The 21,216-nt window shown below is 41.2% G+C and overlaps 1 protein-coding gene and 1 long non-coding RNA gene across 3 annotated transcripts; both read left to right on the top strand.

Annotated features, from left to right (window-relative positions):
* The first annotated feature begins 1,095 nt into the window (after window positions 1–1,095).
* Window positions 1,096–2,365, top strand: LOC110896833. The gene is made up of 3 exons (XR_002568204.2): window positions 1,096–1,222; window positions 1,762–1,815; window positions 2,175–2,365. It is a non-coding gene; the product is annotated as an uncharacterized LOC110896833 (long non-coding RNA).
* A 1,400-nt stretch (window positions 2,366–3,765) lies between these two features.
* LOC110896831 lies at window positions 3,766–20,633 on the top strand. 2 transcript variants are annotated; one of them, XM_035980664.1, is made up of 3 exons: window positions 3,766–4,430; window positions 20,030–20,083; window positions 20,443–20,633. In XM_035980664.1, the coding sequence occupies exons 1-3, from the start codon at window positions 4,196–4,198 to the stop codon at window positions 20,457–20,459; spliced, it is 306 nt and encodes a 101-aa protein (XP_035836557.1). In that variant the 5' UTR covers window positions 3,766–4,195; the 3' UTR covers window positions 20,460–20,633. The 2 variants fall into 2 exon arrangements, 1 of the variants encoding a protein (XP_035836557.1); XR_002568203.2 differs by lacking the exon at window positions 3,766–4,430 and adding an exon at window positions 19,354–19,490.
* The last annotated feature ends 583 nt before the right edge of the window (window positions 20,634–21,216 follow it).

Here is a 21,216-nt window from a genome sequence, read left to right as displayed (position 1 = left end):
CGCGATGGTAGTAAGGTGGGTGGTGTCTGTCGGTAGGTGGGTTCATTGTGGTGGCGGATGGTAGGCGTTGATGGTGGTGATGGTGGTGGTTGGGTGGAAGATGCACAGAGAGAGAGAGAAAGAGAGAGAACGGTTGGGGTGGGTGGGTGTCTGATGTTGGTGATGTACTGATGTATATATGTTAGAGATGTATATGTGTATATATGATATATATTATATATATAATAAAATAATAATCATTATTAATATTATATATATTTCTATTTTGTTTTTTTAAGAATTGGATCAAAATGGCAATTGAAAAGATTTAAATTGAAAATCCCCAAAATACCCCTGGTTAAAAATGGGGTTTTTGGACGGAGTTAGGGTATGCGATCAAAATGGCAACAAAAGGGAAAAGTCATGGACCCAGAGGCGAAAAAAAACTATATGGACTAAAATGGCAAATTTGGACAAACCTCAGGGACTAAAATGGCAATTTACACTAAACTATTTTACGTCCTTGTCGTTTCGGCGACAAGGATACACACGATTGTGGTATACTTTGTTTTGACATATAGTTAACACATGCTAATATAAACAATGTACGCAAATTACCATGTTGGATATGAGACAACTTTTAGTCACAATTATGCTATGTATTCAAACTTGTATACTCGCCAACTTTTGTTGATTGTATTTTAATACATGTTACAGGAAACTAGTGATGACGCTTGAAGAAATCTATTTAGGATGGATTTTGACACATTATATCCTTTACCCAAAACTCAGTTAAAATTTAATGTCAAATCAGGGTATATTGGTAATTTTACTAATTCATTTAAAATATCTCTAAGAAATAAAACAAAAAAGAATTTCAGAAAATGAAAACATGTAACATCCCATAATTTATAAAATAGAATGCTTCAACACTTAAAAGTATTATATATTTAGTTATGGTATTAGTGTTAAAAATCTAAAGAAAGTTTATAAAATATAGAATGGGATATAAGGATCAATAAACTTAACTTAAGGGTTGTTTGTGTAACATTTAATAAAATGTGAAATAAGAAAATCAAAACCCAGTATTTGGGTGTGGTTGTGGATCGCGACCAGGGAAAAGAAAGGGGAGAAACCCTACTTCACAAAAGAACTCCAAATTTCAGCAAATTAGTAGTGATTCTTGGCACAATTCGAATGCATGTGTTTAAATACTCAATAATCCAAGTGTCTTGAACTTAAGGTGAGTTAGAATTTTATGTTTTTATGCATTTTGATGAAGTGGGTTTTACCAATCCGTGAATTAGTATGAAATTGAGTTTATATATGAGTTAGAATCATTAGTTAGAAGGTGTGTTATGCTTGAATGTAATTTGCTAAAGATTTTGGGGGAAAACCCACTTGTTATAGTAGGATGATGATTATGTGATTTGAAATAAGTAGAGAAATTTCTATGAATAAATGTATGTATACTAGAACATTCATAGATTATTATGTGTAGGATGAATGATTTGTGCAAGAATGGTTGATTGTGTCAATTGTGATGAATTCTAGTGAATTATGCATAAGATAGATGTACATGAGGCTTGATAAGTAGTACGCATGTTAGGTGTTTGATGAAATGCCTCAATGATAATCTAAGTAGCCTAGAGTAAATATTTGTGAATTGAATTGTATGATGAAAATCAATGTGTTGTCAAATGTTATATGAGTAGCGCCGATACTTGAAAGTGTGGTTATGAATGTAAAGGCTATGATCTAAATAAGAATGATTACGTGTAGGAACGAAAGAAGAAGGAGTTAGTTCCGGATCACAAACAAAGGCTCAAGATCGAGGTAAGTTCCTTACTTACGCGTTTAGTTGTGAGTTTATTAATATTGTGTCTTTTGATAGTTGATATTCAATTTAAGGTAATTGTTTCAAATGAGAATGTGAAAGTAGGAATCCGTATCGGTCCATAGTAATTGGGTCGGTTCGAGTTCGAATGAAAGGGAATTAATGGAAGTTTTCTCCTTAATCCGTATTAAACGGGTTATTGGAAGTGAATGTGAAATAGTTATGTTTATTTGACTAGAATGAATTGGAATGAAATAAGAACAATTGGTAAGATACCTTGTAAATCCGAGAATATGTATTGTGGTAGGATGAAATCGTTATGTGTACTACGCTAATATAATTTGTTGAATGATTGTAGGTAAAGCACCCGTATGATTATCATTGCGTCGCTCGGATATGAACACACCTTGATCACCCGTGATACGCTTCCGCCCCTTTTGGTAGTAACTTCAAAAGTTAATAGTTTTTGTAATGTCTAGTTGTGTTGAAGTCTTTAAACTTTAACTAGTTGTTTGCAAATATTTAGTACTTGAAACTCGATGTTTGAAATGGTAGTTTGAAATGTTATGTTCTTTTGGTGTATTATGGAAAGTGTCGTCGTCCAAGTATTTCGATAAAGTATAAACAGGGAATGGACCAAGTTATGAACGGGTCATGCCCAAATTTCAAATTTTGGTGATTTAAATATGTGTCGTTTTTGTAACTTTCAAGCATGAAATTGGAGGGTGTTTCAAGTTGGTATCAGAGCCTAGGTTTGAGGGATTCGAACACGATGTAGTGCCCGAACTCAAACCGAAAGCTCGCAAGAATGGGTGTGTTCGCTCCGAGATGCAAATGGAGGTAAAACTTTTAAGAAAGCTTTATAGTAATTAATATTACAAGTTATAAAGTGTTAGAAAGAGTTTTGAATATAGTAATAGTAATAAATGGTGCATTGGAATACTTAGGGGTTAGTAGAATTGAAACCGTGCACGAAAACGGTTCGGAATGGTCGAAAATATGAAGTTTGGGATGAATTTCGCTGGGCACTACCGTAGCTTACGGTGGCCACCGTAAGCTACGGTAGGTACTGGGCAAAAACAAGACTGCCGTAAGATAGGAGCGAAGGGCCGTAAAGCATAAATCAGCACCGTAAGCTACGGTGGTCGCCGTAGCTTACGGTGACTATCAAAGTTGCTGAATTTTTTTTATGTTGTTTGTTTGAGTACGGGGTTTGTTTTAATTAGTTCCTAAGGCCCCGTAATCCTTTGCTAAGGTCATTATGCATCAAGAAGGTTGAAAGAAAATGTCTAATAAGAAAGAAGGCATGATTTAATATGAAATGGTCTAGCAATACAACATTATCATCAAGAATGATAACGTGTAAAGTATGAATAGTAAACAGAATGAAATATGTGATAGAATGAATATGTATGTGTCAAGAGGGATGTATAAAAAGAGAATTTTAATATATAGAATGAATGTTTTATGTAGATGACGGACACAAGTAATGTAGATGATGCTGAAATAGCCCGTCAAGAGGCATTCAATAATAAGATGATAGAAGCGGCAGAAAAAGTGATAAATGCCAACCTTCCCAAGTTAGCTCAAGAAGTCGAGAGCCGAGTCTTGGGGGTTGTTGATGAGATGATGACTAGCAAGATTGAGGAGTTAAAAGAAATGCTTGAAGGGTCCAGGACCAAAAGCAAGGAACGAAGGTGTACATATAAGGATTTTATGGCATGTAATCCCTTTTCATACAATGGGGAGGTGGATCCGGTAAAGTGTCAAAGATGGATAGCAAACATTGAAGCCGTATTTGTACGTAGTCGATGTGAGAAAGAAGACCAAGTAATGTTTGCTACGGGTCAACTTCAGCAACAAGCCAAAGATTGGTGGGATACTCAAAGTAAAGAGATAGGGGAAGTGAGACTCCAAACTTTAACATGGCAGGAATTCAAGGAGTTGTTCCTAAAATATCATTGCCCGCAATCGGCAATTGATAGAATACAAGATGAGTTCTTGCATCTTCGCCAACAGAATGAGTCCATTGATGAAATTACCAACATATTCTTCGATAAGTTAAAGTTCTGTGATGATTTCGTCAAGTCAGAAAGGATGAAGATAAATCGGTATTATGGAATGTTGAAGGCCGAGTATAGGGAGTTCATTACCCCTTCGAAGTGTGAAACTTTAAGCGAACTTATCAATTTAGCCCGGGATAGGGAGATAGAACTGAAGCGATAAGTGGAAAGAGGAGAGAAAAGAGTTGCTGAAAAGCCATCAAATACGAATTCATCCAAGAAGCCTAAGCAGCACGACACTAGAACGAAAGGAGGATCTAAAGGTAGTATTCCCCCATGCAAAACTTGTGGTAAGCTTCACACTGGAGAATGTTTGATGGGAAAGAAGGGGTGTTACAACTGTGGTCAAGAGGGACATCCTTATTTTAAGTGCCCTAGTCCTGTGAGGACGTGTTTCAATTGCTTCACTCCTGGTCATGTAAAAGCTGAATGTCCAAAGCTTAAACAACAAGGGCAGAAAGATGAAAAGAAGAATGAAAATCAGAAGGCTCGGGGAAGAATGTTTCAGATTACTACCGAGGAAGCCAAGGTTTCACCGAATGTTGTGTCAGGTATTTTCTTAATCAACCAAATACCCGTGAATGTGTTATTCGATTCTGGTGCTAGCAAGTCTTTCGTGTCAGACGAACTTATGTGTTATCCTTCCTTTAGAAGGGAACGAATGCCTGTACCCTTAGAAGTAGAAGTAGCGGATAGTAAAAGTTATTTGCTATGTGAAGTTTGTAAGAATTGTAAGATAACCATAGAAAACGAAGAATTTGAAATAGATCTCATTCCTATGACTTTGGGGGAATTTAAAGTAGTTGTGGGGATGGATTGGTTATCCCGCTATCACGCGGAAATTCGATGCGAGGCGAAAGTCATTCATGTATTCTCACCTAGTGGGGCTCGAATAAGTATTCGTGGAGAAAGAAAGCTAGAGACAAAACTATGCACGATTGTCGAAATGGTTAAGCACGCAAGAAATGAAGGAAGGGCCTACTTGGCTTATGTGGTGGATACAAGACAGAAGGTACCCGAAATTGGAGGAGTAGAAGTAGTGAACGAGTATGCGGATGTGTTTCCAGACGAATTACCGGGGCTACCACCTGAACGAGAGGTGGAATTCCGAATCGAATTAAATCCGGGCGCCAAGCCAGTGGCTAAAGCTCCCTATAGGTTAGCTCCCGCTGAGATGCGAGAGCTAATGACACAGATACAGGAATTACTCGATAAGGGTTTCGTACGCCCGAGTGTGTCGCCTTGGGGAGCCCCGGTACTCTTTGTGAAAAAGAAAGACGGCACGATGCGCATGTGTATAGATTATCGAGATTTGAACAAGTTGACCGTGAAGAATAAATACCCTTTACCTCGAATAGATGATCTTTGTAACACCCCGTGTTTTCCAAAAGTCAAGTCAAAGTCAAGTGTTGACTGTTATTGGAATTAAAGATTAATAAAGATTAATTTCATTTTAGTTTCATTTTGATTTTCATATTATTTGGAGTAAGTGTTGTATAATCAAACAAATCGGCCGATAATCGAACTGTGAATCAACGACCGACTGTGAATGATAGGAAGTAACAATGCAATAAAGCTAGTCAATCAATAATCAAGCTAACCAAATCAATCATCAAACTCAAGTGTGGGGATTTTAGTACTTTTTATACGTGTGTGTGTGCCTTATGTGTTACTTGTGCATGTTTACTTTTATGTTAAAATGTGTGGTGAATCAATCAAAATCAATCAAGACTCAAAGGTGAATCAAACTCAATGGAAATCGAACCCAAAATGGTTGTAAGGATGCTTGTATGTTAGATCTAGTAGTTGAGACTAAAAGTAATTTGATTAGAAATTCTATCATTCTCAAATCATCGTCTATCGAACTCGAAATATCTCAAATCGTCGCGAAACACTCAAAAACCAGGCAAGCCGATCGAACAGGGCAACCTGATCGAACAGGCTAGCCGATCGAACAGGCTGTTCGATCGGACAGCTGCTCGATCAGGGATGCTGTTCGATCAGCTGACCCTTTCCTCTTTTGGAAGCCTATAAATAGGGCTGTCCTTGTCAAACTTTCCACTTTTGGAAAAGCTCTGACCGACCAGCCTCTTCTTCTCACTAAATCTCAGATTTCTCTCAAACCGGTAAGTATTTCGCTCTAATCCTTGTACGTTTTTGTTCATTAATCGATTCTCCATCTTTCTATCTTTCAAAACTTGGATTTCATCCATGAAATCACCAAGATCTAGGTGTTCTTGGGTGATGTCACCATGTGTTCTTCAAGAACACTAAGTTTTGGCATCATTCCACCATGAATAACTTAGATCTAACCGATTTCCACATAAATAACCTAAAATCTTCCAAAGATCTTAACATTTCACGGTGGAAAAGGATTGGAAGATGGGTTTTCATCTATCTTTCAACTCTTTTACACTCAAAAAGGTGAAAACGAGACTTGAACCGATTTGCAAACCATTCTAAACGAACACATGGTTCAAGATTCGGGTTTTACCGAGAGATATACCGATTTCGGGTTAAACATTAAACTTGGGTTTCAAACCGTCTCTGACCGAGTTGGGGTGATTCCTGCTCGAGTCAGTAGACTAAGTAGAGACTTCAGCTTTGTGGTTTAACTCGTAGTCAAAATATCTCTAAAACATCAACAATTAACGGGAATAACCAAGTGTTAAGTGATAGGTTAACCGAATCGAGAAGCTGGCCGAACGGCTAGGCTGTTCGATCGAACAGCCCAACCGAACGACTACGCCAGCCGATCGACTAGGCTAACCGATCGACTAGCACTTAGTCCCACAAACTCATGAAGTGTAGTATTGACAAGGGTTCTGTTCGATCGATCGAGCCACTCGATTGTAAACATTACTGCTCGAATCATGAGATACTATACCTTCAAAACACTTAGACTTTTCGAAACATTGGAATGTCACCCGATCGAGCATGCCAACCGATCGAGTGACAGACTTGAAAACAATGAAGTGCTAACCGATCGGTTGGGCTAACCGATCGAACAGCTGTTCGATCGGCCAACTTGAGAGGTAGTACAACCATCATACACAAACACATCCTTCACATCAAAGGAAGAAACAATCCACTTGAAGGAACCAGCCGATCGAGCCAGCCGGCCGATCGAATGGATGTTCGAACGGACTTTCAAACCAATCGAACAGCCCACTCGATCGAACAGCTGTCCGATCGATTGGTCTATCCGATCCAGTTTCCACTGTTCACTTTTTCCGCGTTACTCATCGTTGTGTTATCGAACTATTCAGGCTAACCTATTCTCTGTGCTCCCTTCAATCCACATCAATCACTGTGAGTATACTCGATCCCTTTTTACTTTCAACACTTTTGGGTGTTACATACGTAATCTATCAAATTCACAAGCAACACAAACTATTTGAACGCTAACCTACTTGCATGTATTACATGTCTAAATGATTGCTGTTTATTATGTTTACACGTGGAGTGCTATCTGCCTGCTTTAGCAACGTAGTACTACAGTTTGGACTCAGCACCCGTTCACACGGGGGTTGCTAAGGACAATTACCTGCATGGATTACAGTGGTAATCATGTATTGCGAACTGTCTCGGACAGTCAACTCGAAGTCGTTGGTATCGATGGTCCCATGTTGATAATTTACATGCATCGTTTGCCCTTGTGTACGTGCTTGGTTATGCGTAAACTTTTCGAACTATATATGCTATATCAAACTTGTGTACTCACCTTTACATTATATGTATTGACTTTTATTTTAACGGATGTGACAGGTGTTTAAGCTACTAGCGTGCTAGGGAAGCGAGGCAATAATAAGCTTCTAGGAGCCAGTGACCTTAGGACAGTGTCCACGTAACTGCTCCAGGGCCATAATTATCTGTAGATCTTGTACTGGCACCTGTAGTCAGTAAGATTTACAGTTAGCCGTCTAGAAGTCTTAAAACAATATTTAAATTCGGTCTGTAATAACTAAGAATTTGAGTTGTCGGAACAGTTCCCATATTGTTTAGATGATTTCTATGATAACTTGTTATTGTTTGGGACACGGTATGGGACGTGTTATATAACTGAATTGTATGATAGTTGTTGTGGAAACTTCTGAACAATCTGTTTCGCTCAGTGACGCGCCCCGATGATTCCGCCATCGGTTGGGGTGTGACAGATTGGTATCAGAGCCATAACTATAGGGAATTAGGTTAGACACGATCTAGTCCGGATCGCTGTCTTAGAGACCTAGACTATAGTTAGGAACCAAGAGACCAAGTTTATGTGCTTACTTTATGTTGTTTCCTTCTATTCTATCATTACATCCGAACTCCGAGCCAAATTTTGTAATTTGGACGGGATTAGGAGTGAAACCCGCAAATTCCTGCCTAAATTACAAATTTTGCCAATTATTTTGTGCGATTTTCTATCAACAAAACGGGGGAGAATTATACCAAATCAGGGCTGAAACCCGAAATTTGATGAAAACTTTCCTCTGAATTTTTCTTAAAACAAGGAAGAAATTGCTGAGCTAGGGGTGAAACCCTAACCTTGGCAGTTATTCCGACTTTATTTTATCTCGCCAAGGCAATTGACGGACTCCAACGACCTGAACTCACGAGTATGGCCTAGAATGCGCATGCATAATGCCCAAGAATCGAGGCAGAAACATGTCCCCTAGAGTCGAAAGTGACGACAAGTCAACTGTGAATAGTTAAATTGCCATGGTTAGTCAAAGTCTAGTAGCCGCAGACAATCCATTTTCCGATTTTGAGTGTTGCTTTGTTGATTTTATATGATTTACCTGTTTACGTGTTTTAAGATTCGTTGATTGCTCCATTTGTTATCAATCCGCGTGACTTTGTTGCTATCCTATCTCGATTCAAATCCTTGTTGATGTGATCTAAACGAAACCAGTGTGCTATGCTACGCTATACGACTAAGTTAGACGATACGATGTGATGCTATCCGATATGCAAAACGAACGACACTCGACTTGTGGCTGTAGGTTTCTGTTTTCTGCCCGCCTCTGTGATAAAAGTGCGTACGTGTTTAGGAAATTAAGTGCTCTATTTGCTTAATTGCTTATGTGCTCTAATTGCTTCTGTGCTTATGTGCCTCTATGATTATGTGCTTATGTGTTTATATGTGTTACGTGACGTGAGATGCGACGTGATTCTAAGCTTTAGTAAACTAAGACGTGCGAAATTCGAGTTCGTTGTGTTGAGCCTATGGCGATGTCTATTGCAGACCATGTCGTCATCATCAAGGCCTCGCCAACCTCTTACCCGTCAGGAAAAGAGAGATCGACGTCTCGCCGCGATCATCTCAAGGTCTGTGGCAAAAGCCGTCAGTGATGTGTTCGAGAACGCAAGCAAGTCATCTGAGGAATCCCGAACCCTCACGCCCAAAGACTCCAACAAAGCTACTTTTAGCTTCAAACAATTCAAGGCATGTGGGCCAAAAGAGTTTACCGGTGAAGATGGCCCTACGGCTCTGTTTCATTGGTTTGACTCGGTAGAAGTCACCCTTCGTCAAAGCGGATGCCCAGATCACCTCCGTACTCTCAATGCTACCGGTGTCTTCCAGTCGCGAGCTTTGGACTGGTGGACCGCAGAAAGGAACAAGCGCGGGAACGACGCTGCATACGAGCTGACGTGGAAAGAATTGAAAGCGATCATGATGGACGAGTTCTGTCCTCCCCACGAACGCCAAAAGTTGGAGGATGAGTTCTGGAGTATCAAGCAAAAGGAGGGAGACAATGCGGGTCTCACCGCCCGTTTCAAGCAATTGAGTATCATATGTCCCGACCAGGTCAAGACTTCTGACATGACCATCAAGAAATACATCCGTGCTCTTCCGGATTGTGTCGCAGATTTTGTTCACGCCGCCAAACCCGCAACGATCGAGGAAACCTACCTACTCGCTGCCGAGATTAATGACAAGCGAGTTAAGGCTGGTGTCTGGGATAAGCCATCCAAGTCGTTGCATCAAGTTACTACCGCATCAACCGACAACCCTACTGCTCAAGCCTCCAAGTCCTCGAGAAGAAGAAAGAAGAACAAGAATTGCGCCGCCGCAACCAATGCTGCTCCTCTTCAGTCAGTACCGCCACAACAGCAACAACCACAGCGCACTGCGCCAGTGATCAATGCGCCGCCGGCAAAGCGTGCGTACACCGGCCCCCACCCACTCTGTGCGACATGTTCTTATCATCACCCGGTGGGTGTGGCCTGCCGTTACTGCGCCCACTGCAACGTTTACGGGCATTTCACTGCGAATTGCCGCTATGGTCCTCGTCAAACGCAAGCTCAAGCCGCTGTTAACCAAGCCCTGCTACCTGCTCCTCAAGCTCCTCAAGCTGCACAGGCCCCGGCAAACAATGTCCGGACCTGCTTTGCATGTGGTGACCCTAACCACTTCGCAAACCGGTGCCCGAACAGAGTGGTGAAACAAGAAGCTCAACAACCCCAGCAACAACAACAACAGCCTCAACAACAAGCCGCTCACGCCAGAACTTTCAACATCAATGCACGCCAGGCTCAAGCTGATAACAACGTGGTCAATGGTACGTTCCTTGTGAATGGTATATATGCATCATGTTTGTTTGATACTGGAGCCGATAACTGCTTTGTGTCATTTGAATTTGAGAAGCTTCTTAGACGTAAGCGCTCTTATCTTTCGACACCTTTCGAAGTAGAAGTCGCTACCGGAAGAACCATTGCTGTCAATTCTGTGCTCCGTGATTGTACTCTCGAGCTCAACAATCATATATTCCCGATTAATCTCATTCCAATGCAGCTCGGAAGTTTCGATGTCATAGTAGGCATGGACTTTCTTCGTGAAAACCATGCTGAAGTTGTGTGTGCCGATAAGATGATTCGTTTTGTGCTAGCTAGTGGTGATATTCTATGTGTTTATGGTGAAACTACTGCAAAAGATCTCAAGCTCATGTCATGTCTTCAAGCTCGCAAATATCTCCGCAAGGAATATCGAGCCTTCTTGGCCAACATTGTTGTAGCTGAGACGGACAAGAAAAGGAAAGTTGAAGTCAAGGATGTTCCCGTTGTCCGAGAATTTCCTCAGGTGTTCCCTGATGATCTTCCTGGATTACCTCCAAGTCGTGATATCGACTTTCGAATCGACCTTATTCCAGGAGCCAATCCAGTGGCCAAAGCTCCGTATCGACTCGCTCCATCTGAGATGCGAGAACTCTCAAACCAACTCCAAGAGTTACTTGAAAAAGGCTTCATTCGCCCGAGCACTTCTCCATGGGGCGCACCAGTCCTTTTCGTCAAAAAGAAGGACGGGTCGTTCCGAATGTGCATCGATTACCGGGAATTGAACAAGCTGACCATCAAGAACCGATACCCCTTACCAAGAATCGATGATCTGTTTGACCAACTACAAGGTGCTCAGTGTTTCTCCAAGATTGATCTACGTTCAGGCTACCATCAGTTGCGGATTCAAGAGGAAGATATACCCAAAACCGCTTTTCGAACCCGATACGGCCACTACGAATTTGTTGTCATGCCTTTTGGTTTGACCAACGCACCCGCGGTCTTTATGGATCTGATGAATCGCGTGTGTAAACCGTTCTTAGACCGTTTCGTCATTGTATTTATCGACGATGTCCTGATTTATTCCAGATCGAGGGCCGAACATGCGCAACATTTGCGATTGGTTCTCGAGTTGCTTCAGGGAAACCAACTCTACGCCAAATTCTCCAAGTGTGAATTCTGGTTGGAGGAGGTTCAATTTCTGGGTCACATTGTGAATAGTCGGGGTATACACGTTGATCCTGCAAAGATTGAGGCAGTCAAGGGATGGGTTACGCCAAAGAATCCGTCAGAAGTTCGCTCTTTTCTCGGATTAGCTGGTTACTACCGGCGGTTCATCGAAGGATTCTCAAAGATTGCTGTACCGCTTACCTCCCTTACTCATAAAGACAAGCCTTTTGTATGGGGAACCGCGCAGGAGACTGCTTTCCAAACCCTCAAACACATGCTGTGCCATGCACCAGTTCTTACACTGCCGGACGGAAGCGATGACTTCGTTGTCTATTGTGATGCTTCAAACCTTGGACTTGGCTGTGTTCTCATGCAACGAGACAAGGTTATAGCTTACGCATCTCGACAGCTCAAAATCCACGAGAAGAACTATACAACCCATGACCTCGAGCTAGGCGCAGTTGTCTTTGCCTTAAAGATTTGGCGACACTACCTGTATGGTACAAGGTGTACGATCTTCACCGATCACAAGAGCCTACAACATATCTTTAACCAGAAAGAACTCAATATGCGTCAACGCCGATGGGTAGAACTTCTCAACGATTACGACTGTGAGATCCGTTATCACCCAGGCAAGGCGAATGTGGTTGCAGACGCCCTCAGCAGAAAGAATTACGTGATAGGTGTTCGAAACATCCAAGCTCAGTATAACCTCGAAGCTCTCATCCGCGAAGCACAACACGCTTGCTTTAACGAGCGTACGTTGAAGAAAGAACGAATCTATCACGATGGAACTCAGCTCGTGAGCAAAGCCAACGGGATATTCTATTATCTGGACCGAATCTGGGTTCCGAGGAGGACAGATTTGCGAAAGATCATCATGAACGAAGCCCACAAATCCCGATATTCCATTCATCCCGGTGCGGACAAAATGTACCAGGACCTTCGCTACAAGTACTGGTGGCCTGGGATGAAAAGGGATATTGCTCTATATGTTGGTAGCTGTTTAACTTGTGCAAGAGTCAAGGCTGAACACCAAAGACCTTCAGGCTTACTCGAACAACCGCCGATACCTGTATGGAAGTGGGAAAGCATAGCTATGGATTTCATAACTAAGCTTCCGACCACGCCATCAGGTCACGACAGTATTTGGGTTATAGTCGACCGTCTAACCAAATCAGCCCACTTTCTGCCAATACGAGAAGACTATAAGGTGGCCAAGCTAGCCCAAATCTACACCGACGAGATCATTAAGAATCATGGTACGCCTCGAGACATCATTTCTGATCGCGACGCTCGGTTTACATCGAGATTGTGGGAAACTTTTCAAGCAGCTCTTGGTACGACGCTGAATTTGAGTACCGCATTCCACCCGCAAACCGACGGGCAGACGGAAAGAACGATTCGTACTATTGAAGACATGCTCCGTGCGTGTGTTATCGATTTTGGTGGTAGTTGGAGCAAACACCTACCGTTGGTCGAATTTTCGTACAATAATAGCTATCTCTCCAGCATCGAAATGGCACCTTTCGAAGCCCTGTATGGTAGGAGATGTCGCTCGCCTATTGTATGGCACGAGGTCGGTCATTCCCAATTGACTGGGCCCGAGATCCTGCAAGAAACGACTGACAAGATCCACCAGATAAGGGAAAATTTGGTGAAGGCCCGGGACAGACAAAAGATGTACGCCGATAAACGACGCAGGCCCCGCGAATTTGCAGTTGGCGACTACGTGCTCCTAAAGGTATCGCCTTGGAAGGGAGTAGTCCGATTCGGCAAAAGAGGGAAACTTGCGCCTCGATTTGTTGGACCTTTTAAGATTCTGGAAAGGATCGGTAAAGTTGCCTACAAACTCGAATTACCGGAGGAACTCAGCAATGTCCACCCGACTTTCCATATTTCAAACCTTCGAAAATGCGTAGCCGACCACGACGCAATAATACCACTCGACGATCTTCAGGTCAATGAGACGCTACACTTCGTGGAAAAGCCTGTCGAAATCATGGACCGACAGACCAAGCAACTCAGACGCTCTCGCATTCCTATTGTAAAAGTACGATGGGAAGGCAAACGAGGCGCGGAGTTCACTTGGGAACTCGAAAGTGACATGAAGGCCAAGTACCCGCAGTTGTTCAGATAGATCTGAAGCATCAAATTGGTAAAATCACACGGCGATGTACGGTTCTCGGCCTAATTTCGGGACGAAATTCCCTAAAGGAGGGGAGACTGTAACACCCCGTGTTTTCCAAAAGTCAAGTCAAAGTCAAGTGTTGACTGTTATTGGAATTAAAGATTAATAAAGATTAATTTCATTTTAGTTTCATTTTGATTTTCATATTATTTGGAGTAAGTGTTGTATAATCAAACAAATCGGCCGATAATCGAACTGTGAATCAACGACCGACTGTGAATGATAGGAAGTAACAATGCAATAAAGCTAGTCAATCAATAATCAAGCTAACCAAATCAATCATCAAACTCAAGTGTGGGGATTTTAGTACTTTTTATACGTGTGTGTGTGCCTTATGTGTTACTTGTGCATGTTTACTTTTATGTTAAAATGTGTGGTGAATCAATCAAAATCAATCAAGACTCAAAGGTGAATCAAACTCAATGGAAATCGAACCCAAAATGGTTGTAAGGATGCTTGTATGTTAGATCTAGTAGTTGAGACTAAAAGTAATTTGATTAGAAATTCTATCATTCTCAAATCATCGTCTATCGAACTCGAAATATCTCAAATCGTCGCGAAACACTCAAAAACCAGGCAAGCCGATCGAACAGGGCAACCTGATCGAACAGGCTAGCCGATCGAACAGGCTGTTCGATCGGACAGCTGCTCGATCAGGGATGCTGTTCGATCAGCTGACCCTTTCCTCTTTTGGAAGCCTATAAATAGGGCTGTCCTTGTCAAACTTTCCACTTTTGGAAAAGCTCTGACCGACCAGCCTCTTCTTCTCACTAAATCTCAGATTTCTCTCAAACCGGTAAGTATTTCGCTCTAATCCTTGTACGTTTTTGTTCATTAATCGATTCTCCATCTTTCTATCTTTCAAAACTTGGATTTCATCCATGAAATCACCAAGATCTAGGTGTTCTTGGGTGATGTCACCATGTGTTCTTCAAGAACACTAAGTTTTGGCATCATTCCACCATGAATAACTTAGATCTAACCGATTTCCACATAAATAACCTAAAATCTTCCAAAGATCTTAACATTTCACGGTGGAAAAGGATTGGAAGATGGGTTTTCATCTATCTTTCAACTCTTTTACACTCAAAAAGGTGAAAACGAGACTTGAACCGATTTGCAAACCATTCTAAACGAACACATGGTTCAAGATTCGGGTTTTACCGAGAGATATACCGATTTCGGGTTAAACATTAAACTTGGGTTTCAAACCGTCTCTGACCGAGTTGGGGTGATTCCTGCTCGAGTCAGTAGACTAAGTAGAGACTTCAGCTTTGTGGTTTAACTCGTAGTCAAAATATCTCTAAAACATCAACAATTAACGGGAATAACCAAGTGTTAAGTGATAGGTTAACCGAATCGAGAAGCTGGCCGAACGGCTAGGCTGTTCGATCGAACAGCCCAACCGAACGACTACGCCAGCCGATCGACTAGGCTAACCGATCGACTAGCACTTAGTCCCACAAACTCATGAAGTGTAGTATTGACAAGGGTTCTGTTCGATCGATCGAGCCACTCGATTGTAAACATTACTGCTCGAATCATGAGATACTATACCTTCAAAACACTTAGACTTTTCGAAACATTGGAATGTCACCCGATCGAGCATGCCAACCGATCGAGTGACAGACTTGAAAACAATGAAGTGCTAACCGATCGGTTGGGCTAACCGATCGAACAGCTGTTCGATCGGCCAACTTGAGAGGTAGTACAACCATCATACACAAACACATCCTTCACATCAAAGGAAGAAACAATCCACTTGAAGGAACCAGCCGATCGAGCCAGCCGGCCGATCGAATGGATGTTCGAACGGACTTTCAAACCAATCGAACAGCCCACTCGATCGAACAGCTGTCCGATCGATTGGTCTATCCGATCCAGTTTCCACTGTTCACTTTTTCCGCGTTACTCATCGTTGTGTTATCGAACTATTCAGGCTAACCTATTCTCTGTGCTCCCTTCAATCCACATCAATCACTGTGAGTATACTCGATCCCTTTTTGCTTTCAACACTTTTGGGTGTTACATACGTAATCTATCAAATTCACAAGCAACACAAACTATTTGAACGCTAACCTACTTGCATGTATTACATGTCTAAATGATTGCTGTTTATTATGTTTACACGTGGAGTGCTATCTGCCTGCTTTAGCAACGTAGTACTACAGTTTGGACTCAGCACCCGTTCACACGGGGGTTGCTAAGGACAATTACCTGCATGGATTACAGTGGTAATCATGTATTGCGAACTGTCTCGGACAGTCAACTCGAAGTCGTTGGTATCGATGGTCCCATGTTGATAATTTACATGCATCGTTTGCCCTTGTGTACGTGCTTGGTTATGCGTAAACTTTTCGAACTATATATGCTATATCAAACTTGTGTACTCACCTTTACATTATATGTATTGACTTTTATTTTAACGTATGTGACAGGTGTTTAAGCTACTAGCGTGCTAGGGAAGCGAGGCAATAATAAGCTTCTAGGAGCCAGTGACCTTAGGACAGTGTCCACGTAACTGCTCCAGGGCCATAATTATCTGTAGATCTTGTACTGGCACCTGTAGTCAGTAAGATTTACAGTTAGCCGTCTAGAAGTCTTAAAACAATATTTAAATTCGGTCTGTAATAACTAAGAATTTGAGTTGTCGGAACAGTTCCCATATTGTTTAGATGATTTCTATGATAACTTGTTATTGTTTGGGACACGGTATGGGACGTGTTATATAACTGAATTGTATGATAGTTGTTGTGGAAACTTCTTAACAATCTGTTTCGCTCAGTGCCGCGCCCCGATGATTCCGCCATCGGTTGGGGTGTGACAATCTTTTTGACCAACTGCAAGGAGCAAGTTGGTTTTCAAAAATCGATTTGCGTTCGGGGTATCATCAACTTCGGGTAAGGGAAGAAGATGTTGCAAAAACTGCGTTCAGGACCCGATATGGGCATTACGAGTTTTTAGTAATGCCATTCGGACTGACTAACGCACCGGCCGCTTTCATGGATCTAATGAATAGAGTATGTCGGCCCATGTTAGATAAGTCTGTTATAGTGTTTATAGATGATATCCTTGTGTACTCTCGTAGTAGAGCCGAACATGCAAATCATTTGCGTGAAGTGTTAGAGATTCTTCGGAAAGAGAAGTTATATGCTAAGTTTTCCAAATGTGCCTTCTGGCTTAGAGAGGTGCAATTTCTTGGCCACGTCATTAATAAAGATGGTGTCTTGGTAGACCCAACTAAAGTAGAGGCTGTTGTGAACTGGGTTCCTCCTAAGAACCCGAGTGAAGTGAGAAGTTTTCTGGGTTTGGCTGGGTATTACCGAAGGTTTATACAGGATTTTTCCAAAATATCGTTACCTTTAACCAAACTAACCAAGAAGAATGAGAAGTTTGTGTGGGGAGTTGAGCAAGAAAAGGCATTCCAAACTTTGAAGAGTAAGCTGTCTGACGCCCCAATTCTAACCTTACCCGAGGGTTCAGAAGACTTGGTAGTATACACTGATGCTTCACATCAGGGCTTGGGGGCTGTTTTAATGCAACGGGGTAAAGTGATAGCATATGCTTCAAGGCAGCTTAAACCACATGAAAGTAACTACCCAACACACGATTTAGAGTTGGCTGCAGTAGTATTCGCGTTGAAATTGTGGCGACATTATTTGTATGGAACTAAATGTACCATATATTCGGATCACAAAAGTCTCAAGTATTTCTTCGAACAAAAAGAATTGAATATGAGACAACGAATGTGGTTAGAATTAATTAAGGATTATGATTGTGAAATCCTTTATCATCCGGGGAAAGCCAACGTTGTAGCAGATGCGTTAAGCCGGGAGGAATACCCATCAACCATACAAATTAAGTCAATGAAAATGACTGTCACCCCTAAACTTTTGGAGTTGATCAAGGAAGCCCAAATAAAATCCTTAAATGGTGATCCAAAGAAGGAAAGAATGAAAGGCCTAATTGGGGAATTAAAGATGAATGCCGATGGCATCATGACCAGGTATGACCGAATCTGGGTACCATGGTTATCCGAGGTGAAATCATTATTACTAGAGGAGGCTCACAAATCTCGTTATACGGTTCACCCTGGGGCTACAAAAATGTATCAAGATTTAAAGAAAGGGTATTGGTGGCCTGGAATGAAACGCGACATTGTTAAGTACGTGGCTAAGTGCTTGACATGTTCCCAAGTGAAGGCGGAGCACCAAAAACCGTATGGTAAATTACAGTCATTAGAAATACCAGTTTGGAAGTGGGAAGACATAACCATGGATCTTATTACAAAGCTACCCAGAACGAAACGAGGTCACGATGCTATTTGGGTTATTGTCGACCGACTTACAAAGAGCGCTCACTTTTTACCCATACGAGAAACTATTTCATCCGAAAAGTTGGTAGAAATTTATATGAATGAAATAATTGCTCGTCACGGAGTACCCGTGTCTATTGTGTCGGACCGTGACACAAGATTCACGTCTCGTTTTTGGCGAAAATTTCACGAAGATGTGGGCACAAGCTTGCGACTAAGTACCGCATACCATCCGCAGACGGATGGACAGTCGGAAAGAACTATACAAACGTTGCTAGATATGTTGAGGGCTTGTGTCATAGACCTTGGGGGTAATTGGGACAACCATTTACCGTTGGTAGAATTCGCGTACAACAACAGTTATCAAAGTAGTATCAAAATGGCGCCATACGAAATGTTGTACGGTAGAAAATGTAGAACACCTGTATGTTGGGGAGAAATCGGGCAACGGGAACTTGCGCCTAAAGATGTTGTGGCAATAACGAATGAAAAGATTGATCAAGTCCGGGATCGTTTGAAGGCGGCGCAAGACAGGCAAAAATCCTATGCAGATAAAAGAAGGCGCCCTATCGAATTTCAAGAAGGAGATCGAGTGTTTTTAAAGGTCTCGCCGTGGAAGGGTATAATACGGTTCCGTAAACGGGGAAAATTGGGTCCTCGGTACATCGGACCGTTCAGGGTAGTGGCCCGTATTGGTAAAGTGGCATACCGGCTAGAATTACCCCCGGCACTAAATGGGATCCATGACACGTTTCACGTGTCTCAACTAAGAAGATGTCTCGCGGACGATACAGCGCATGTGTCACTTGATGACATTGAATTGGATGATAAAATGAATTATGTTGAAAAGCCGGTGGCTATCAAAGATTCAAAAATGACGTACCTACGAAATAAGGCCATACGAAAAGTTTTAGTGCAATGGCAGCATCGGAAAGGATCGGATCTAACCTGGGAATCCGAAGATGAAATGCGGAAGCACTACCCGTCTCTTTTTGGTACGTATTAAGGTTTCGGGGACGAAACCTCTTTTAAGGGGGGTAGATTTGTAACATCCCATAATTTATAAAATAGAATGCTTCAACACTTAAAAGTATTATATATTTAGTTATGGTATTAGTGTTAAAAATCTAAAGAAAGTTTATAAAATATAGAATGGGATATAAGGATCAATAAACTTAACTTAAGGGTTGTTTGTGTAACATTTAATAAAATGTGAAATAAGAAAATCAAAACCCAGTATTTGGGTGTGGTTGTGGATCGCGACCAGGGGAAAAGAAAGGGGAGAAACCCTACTTCACAAAAGAACTCCAAATTTCAGCAAATTAGTAGTGATTCTTGGCACAATTCGAATGCATGTGTTTAAATACTCAATAATCCAAGTGTCTTGAACTTAAGGTGAGTTAGAATTTTATGTTTTTATGCATTTTGATGAAGTGGGTTTTACCAATCCGTGAATTAGTATGAAATTGAGTTTATATATGAGTTAGAATCATTAGTTAGAAGGTGTGTTATGCTTGAATGTGATTTGCTAAAGATTTTGGGGGAAAACCCACTTGTTATAGTAGGATGATGATTATGTGATTTGAAATAAGTAGAGAAATTTCTATGAATAAATGTATGTATACTAGAACATTCATAGATTATTATGTGTAGGATGAATGATTTGTGCAAGAATGGTTGATTGTGTCAATTGTGATGAATTCTAGTGAATTATGCATAAGATAGATGTACATGAGGCTTGATAAGTAGTACGCATGTTAGGTGTTTGATGAAATGCCTCAATGATAATCTAAGTAGCCTAGAGTAAATATTTGTGAATTGAATTGTATGATGAAAATCAATGTGTTGTCAAATGTTATATGAGTAGCGCCGATACTTGAAAGTGTGGTTATGAATGTAAAGGCTATGATCTAAATAAGAATGATTACGTGTAGGAACGAAAGAAGAAGGAGTTAGTTCCGGATCACAAACAAAGGCTCAAGATCGAGGTAAGTTCCTTACTTACGCGTTTAGTTGTGAGTTTATTAATATTGTGTCTTTTGATAGTTGATATTCAATTTAAGGTAATTGTTTCAAATGAGAATGTGAAAGTAGGAATCCGTATCGGTCCATAGTAATTGGGTCGGTTCGAGTTCGAATGAAAGGGAATTAATGGAAGTTTTCTCCTTAATCCGTATTAAACGGGTTATTGGAAGTGAATGTGAAATAGTTATGTTTATTTGACTAGAATGAATTGGAATGAAATAAGAACAATTGGTAAGATACCTTGTAAATCCGAGAATATGTATTGTGGTAGGATGAAATCGTTATGTGTACTACGCTAATATAATTTGTTGAATGATTGTAGGTAAAGCACCCGTATGATTATCATTGCGTCGCTCGGATATGAACACACCTTGATCACCCGTGATACGCTTCCGCCCCTTTTGGTAGTAACTTCAAAAGTTAATAGTTTTTGTAATGTCTAGTTGTGTTGAAGTCTTTAAACTTTAACTAGTTGTTTGCAAATATTTAGTACTTGAAACTCGATGTTTGAAATGGTAGTTTGAAATGTTATGTTCTTTTGGTGTATTATGGAAAGTGTCGTCGTCCAAGTATTTCGATAAAGTATAAACAGGGAATGGACCAAGTTATGAACGGGTCATGCCCAAATTTCAAATTTTGGTGATTTAAATATGTGTCGTTTTTGTAACTTTCAAGCATGAAATTGGAGGGTGTTTCAAAACATAAAAAAATTATATCCACTCTCTCATAACTCTCATTCTCTTTCTCTCTCTTAAGTCTCTCTCCTTTCTCTTTCTCTATCTAACCTCCTGTACCCATCACCATTCTAGCACCACCAACACCACCACTATAGCCCCAACAACCGACCACCACCATCAACCCGACCACCGCCACCCGATCACCACCACCTCCCATAACCACAAATAATCAACCATCAAAACCAATAAAAATTAAACAAATACCAACCATCATCTTCTAAAAGCAAACAAGCTAAACGAATTAACAGCAAACCAGCTATTCAAACTTCATCATCATCGTCTAAAAGCAGACAAGCAAAATGAATCTCACCTTATCCACTTCTGGTTCCCATTTTTTACTCTTGCAATAATGGATTCTG

This window comes from Helianthus annuus, chromosome 12, assembly GCF_002127325.2.
Source record: "Helianthus annuus cultivar XRQ/B chromosome 12, HanXRQr2.0-SUNRISE, whole genome shotgun sequence".
Classification (NCBI taxonomy): domain Eukaryota; kingdom Viridiplantae; phylum Streptophyta; class Magnoliopsida; order Asterales; family Asteraceae; genus Helianthus; species Helianthus annuus.
The sequence above is the reverse complement of the archived record's forward strand: the minus strand, read 5'-3'. Positions and strand labels throughout refer to the sequence as shown.

Excerpts from the sequence above, each read along its gene's own strand:
- LOC110896831 (XM_035980664.1), top strand. The coding sequence starts at position 4,196 with ATGGGAAAGAAGGGGTGTTACAACTGTGGTCAAGAGGGACATCCTTAT. Across the intron at positions 4,431-20,029 it reads TTCACCGAATGTTGTGTCAG|GAACGAAAGAAGAAGGAGTT; the intron begins GTATTTTCTTAA and ends GATTACGTGTAG.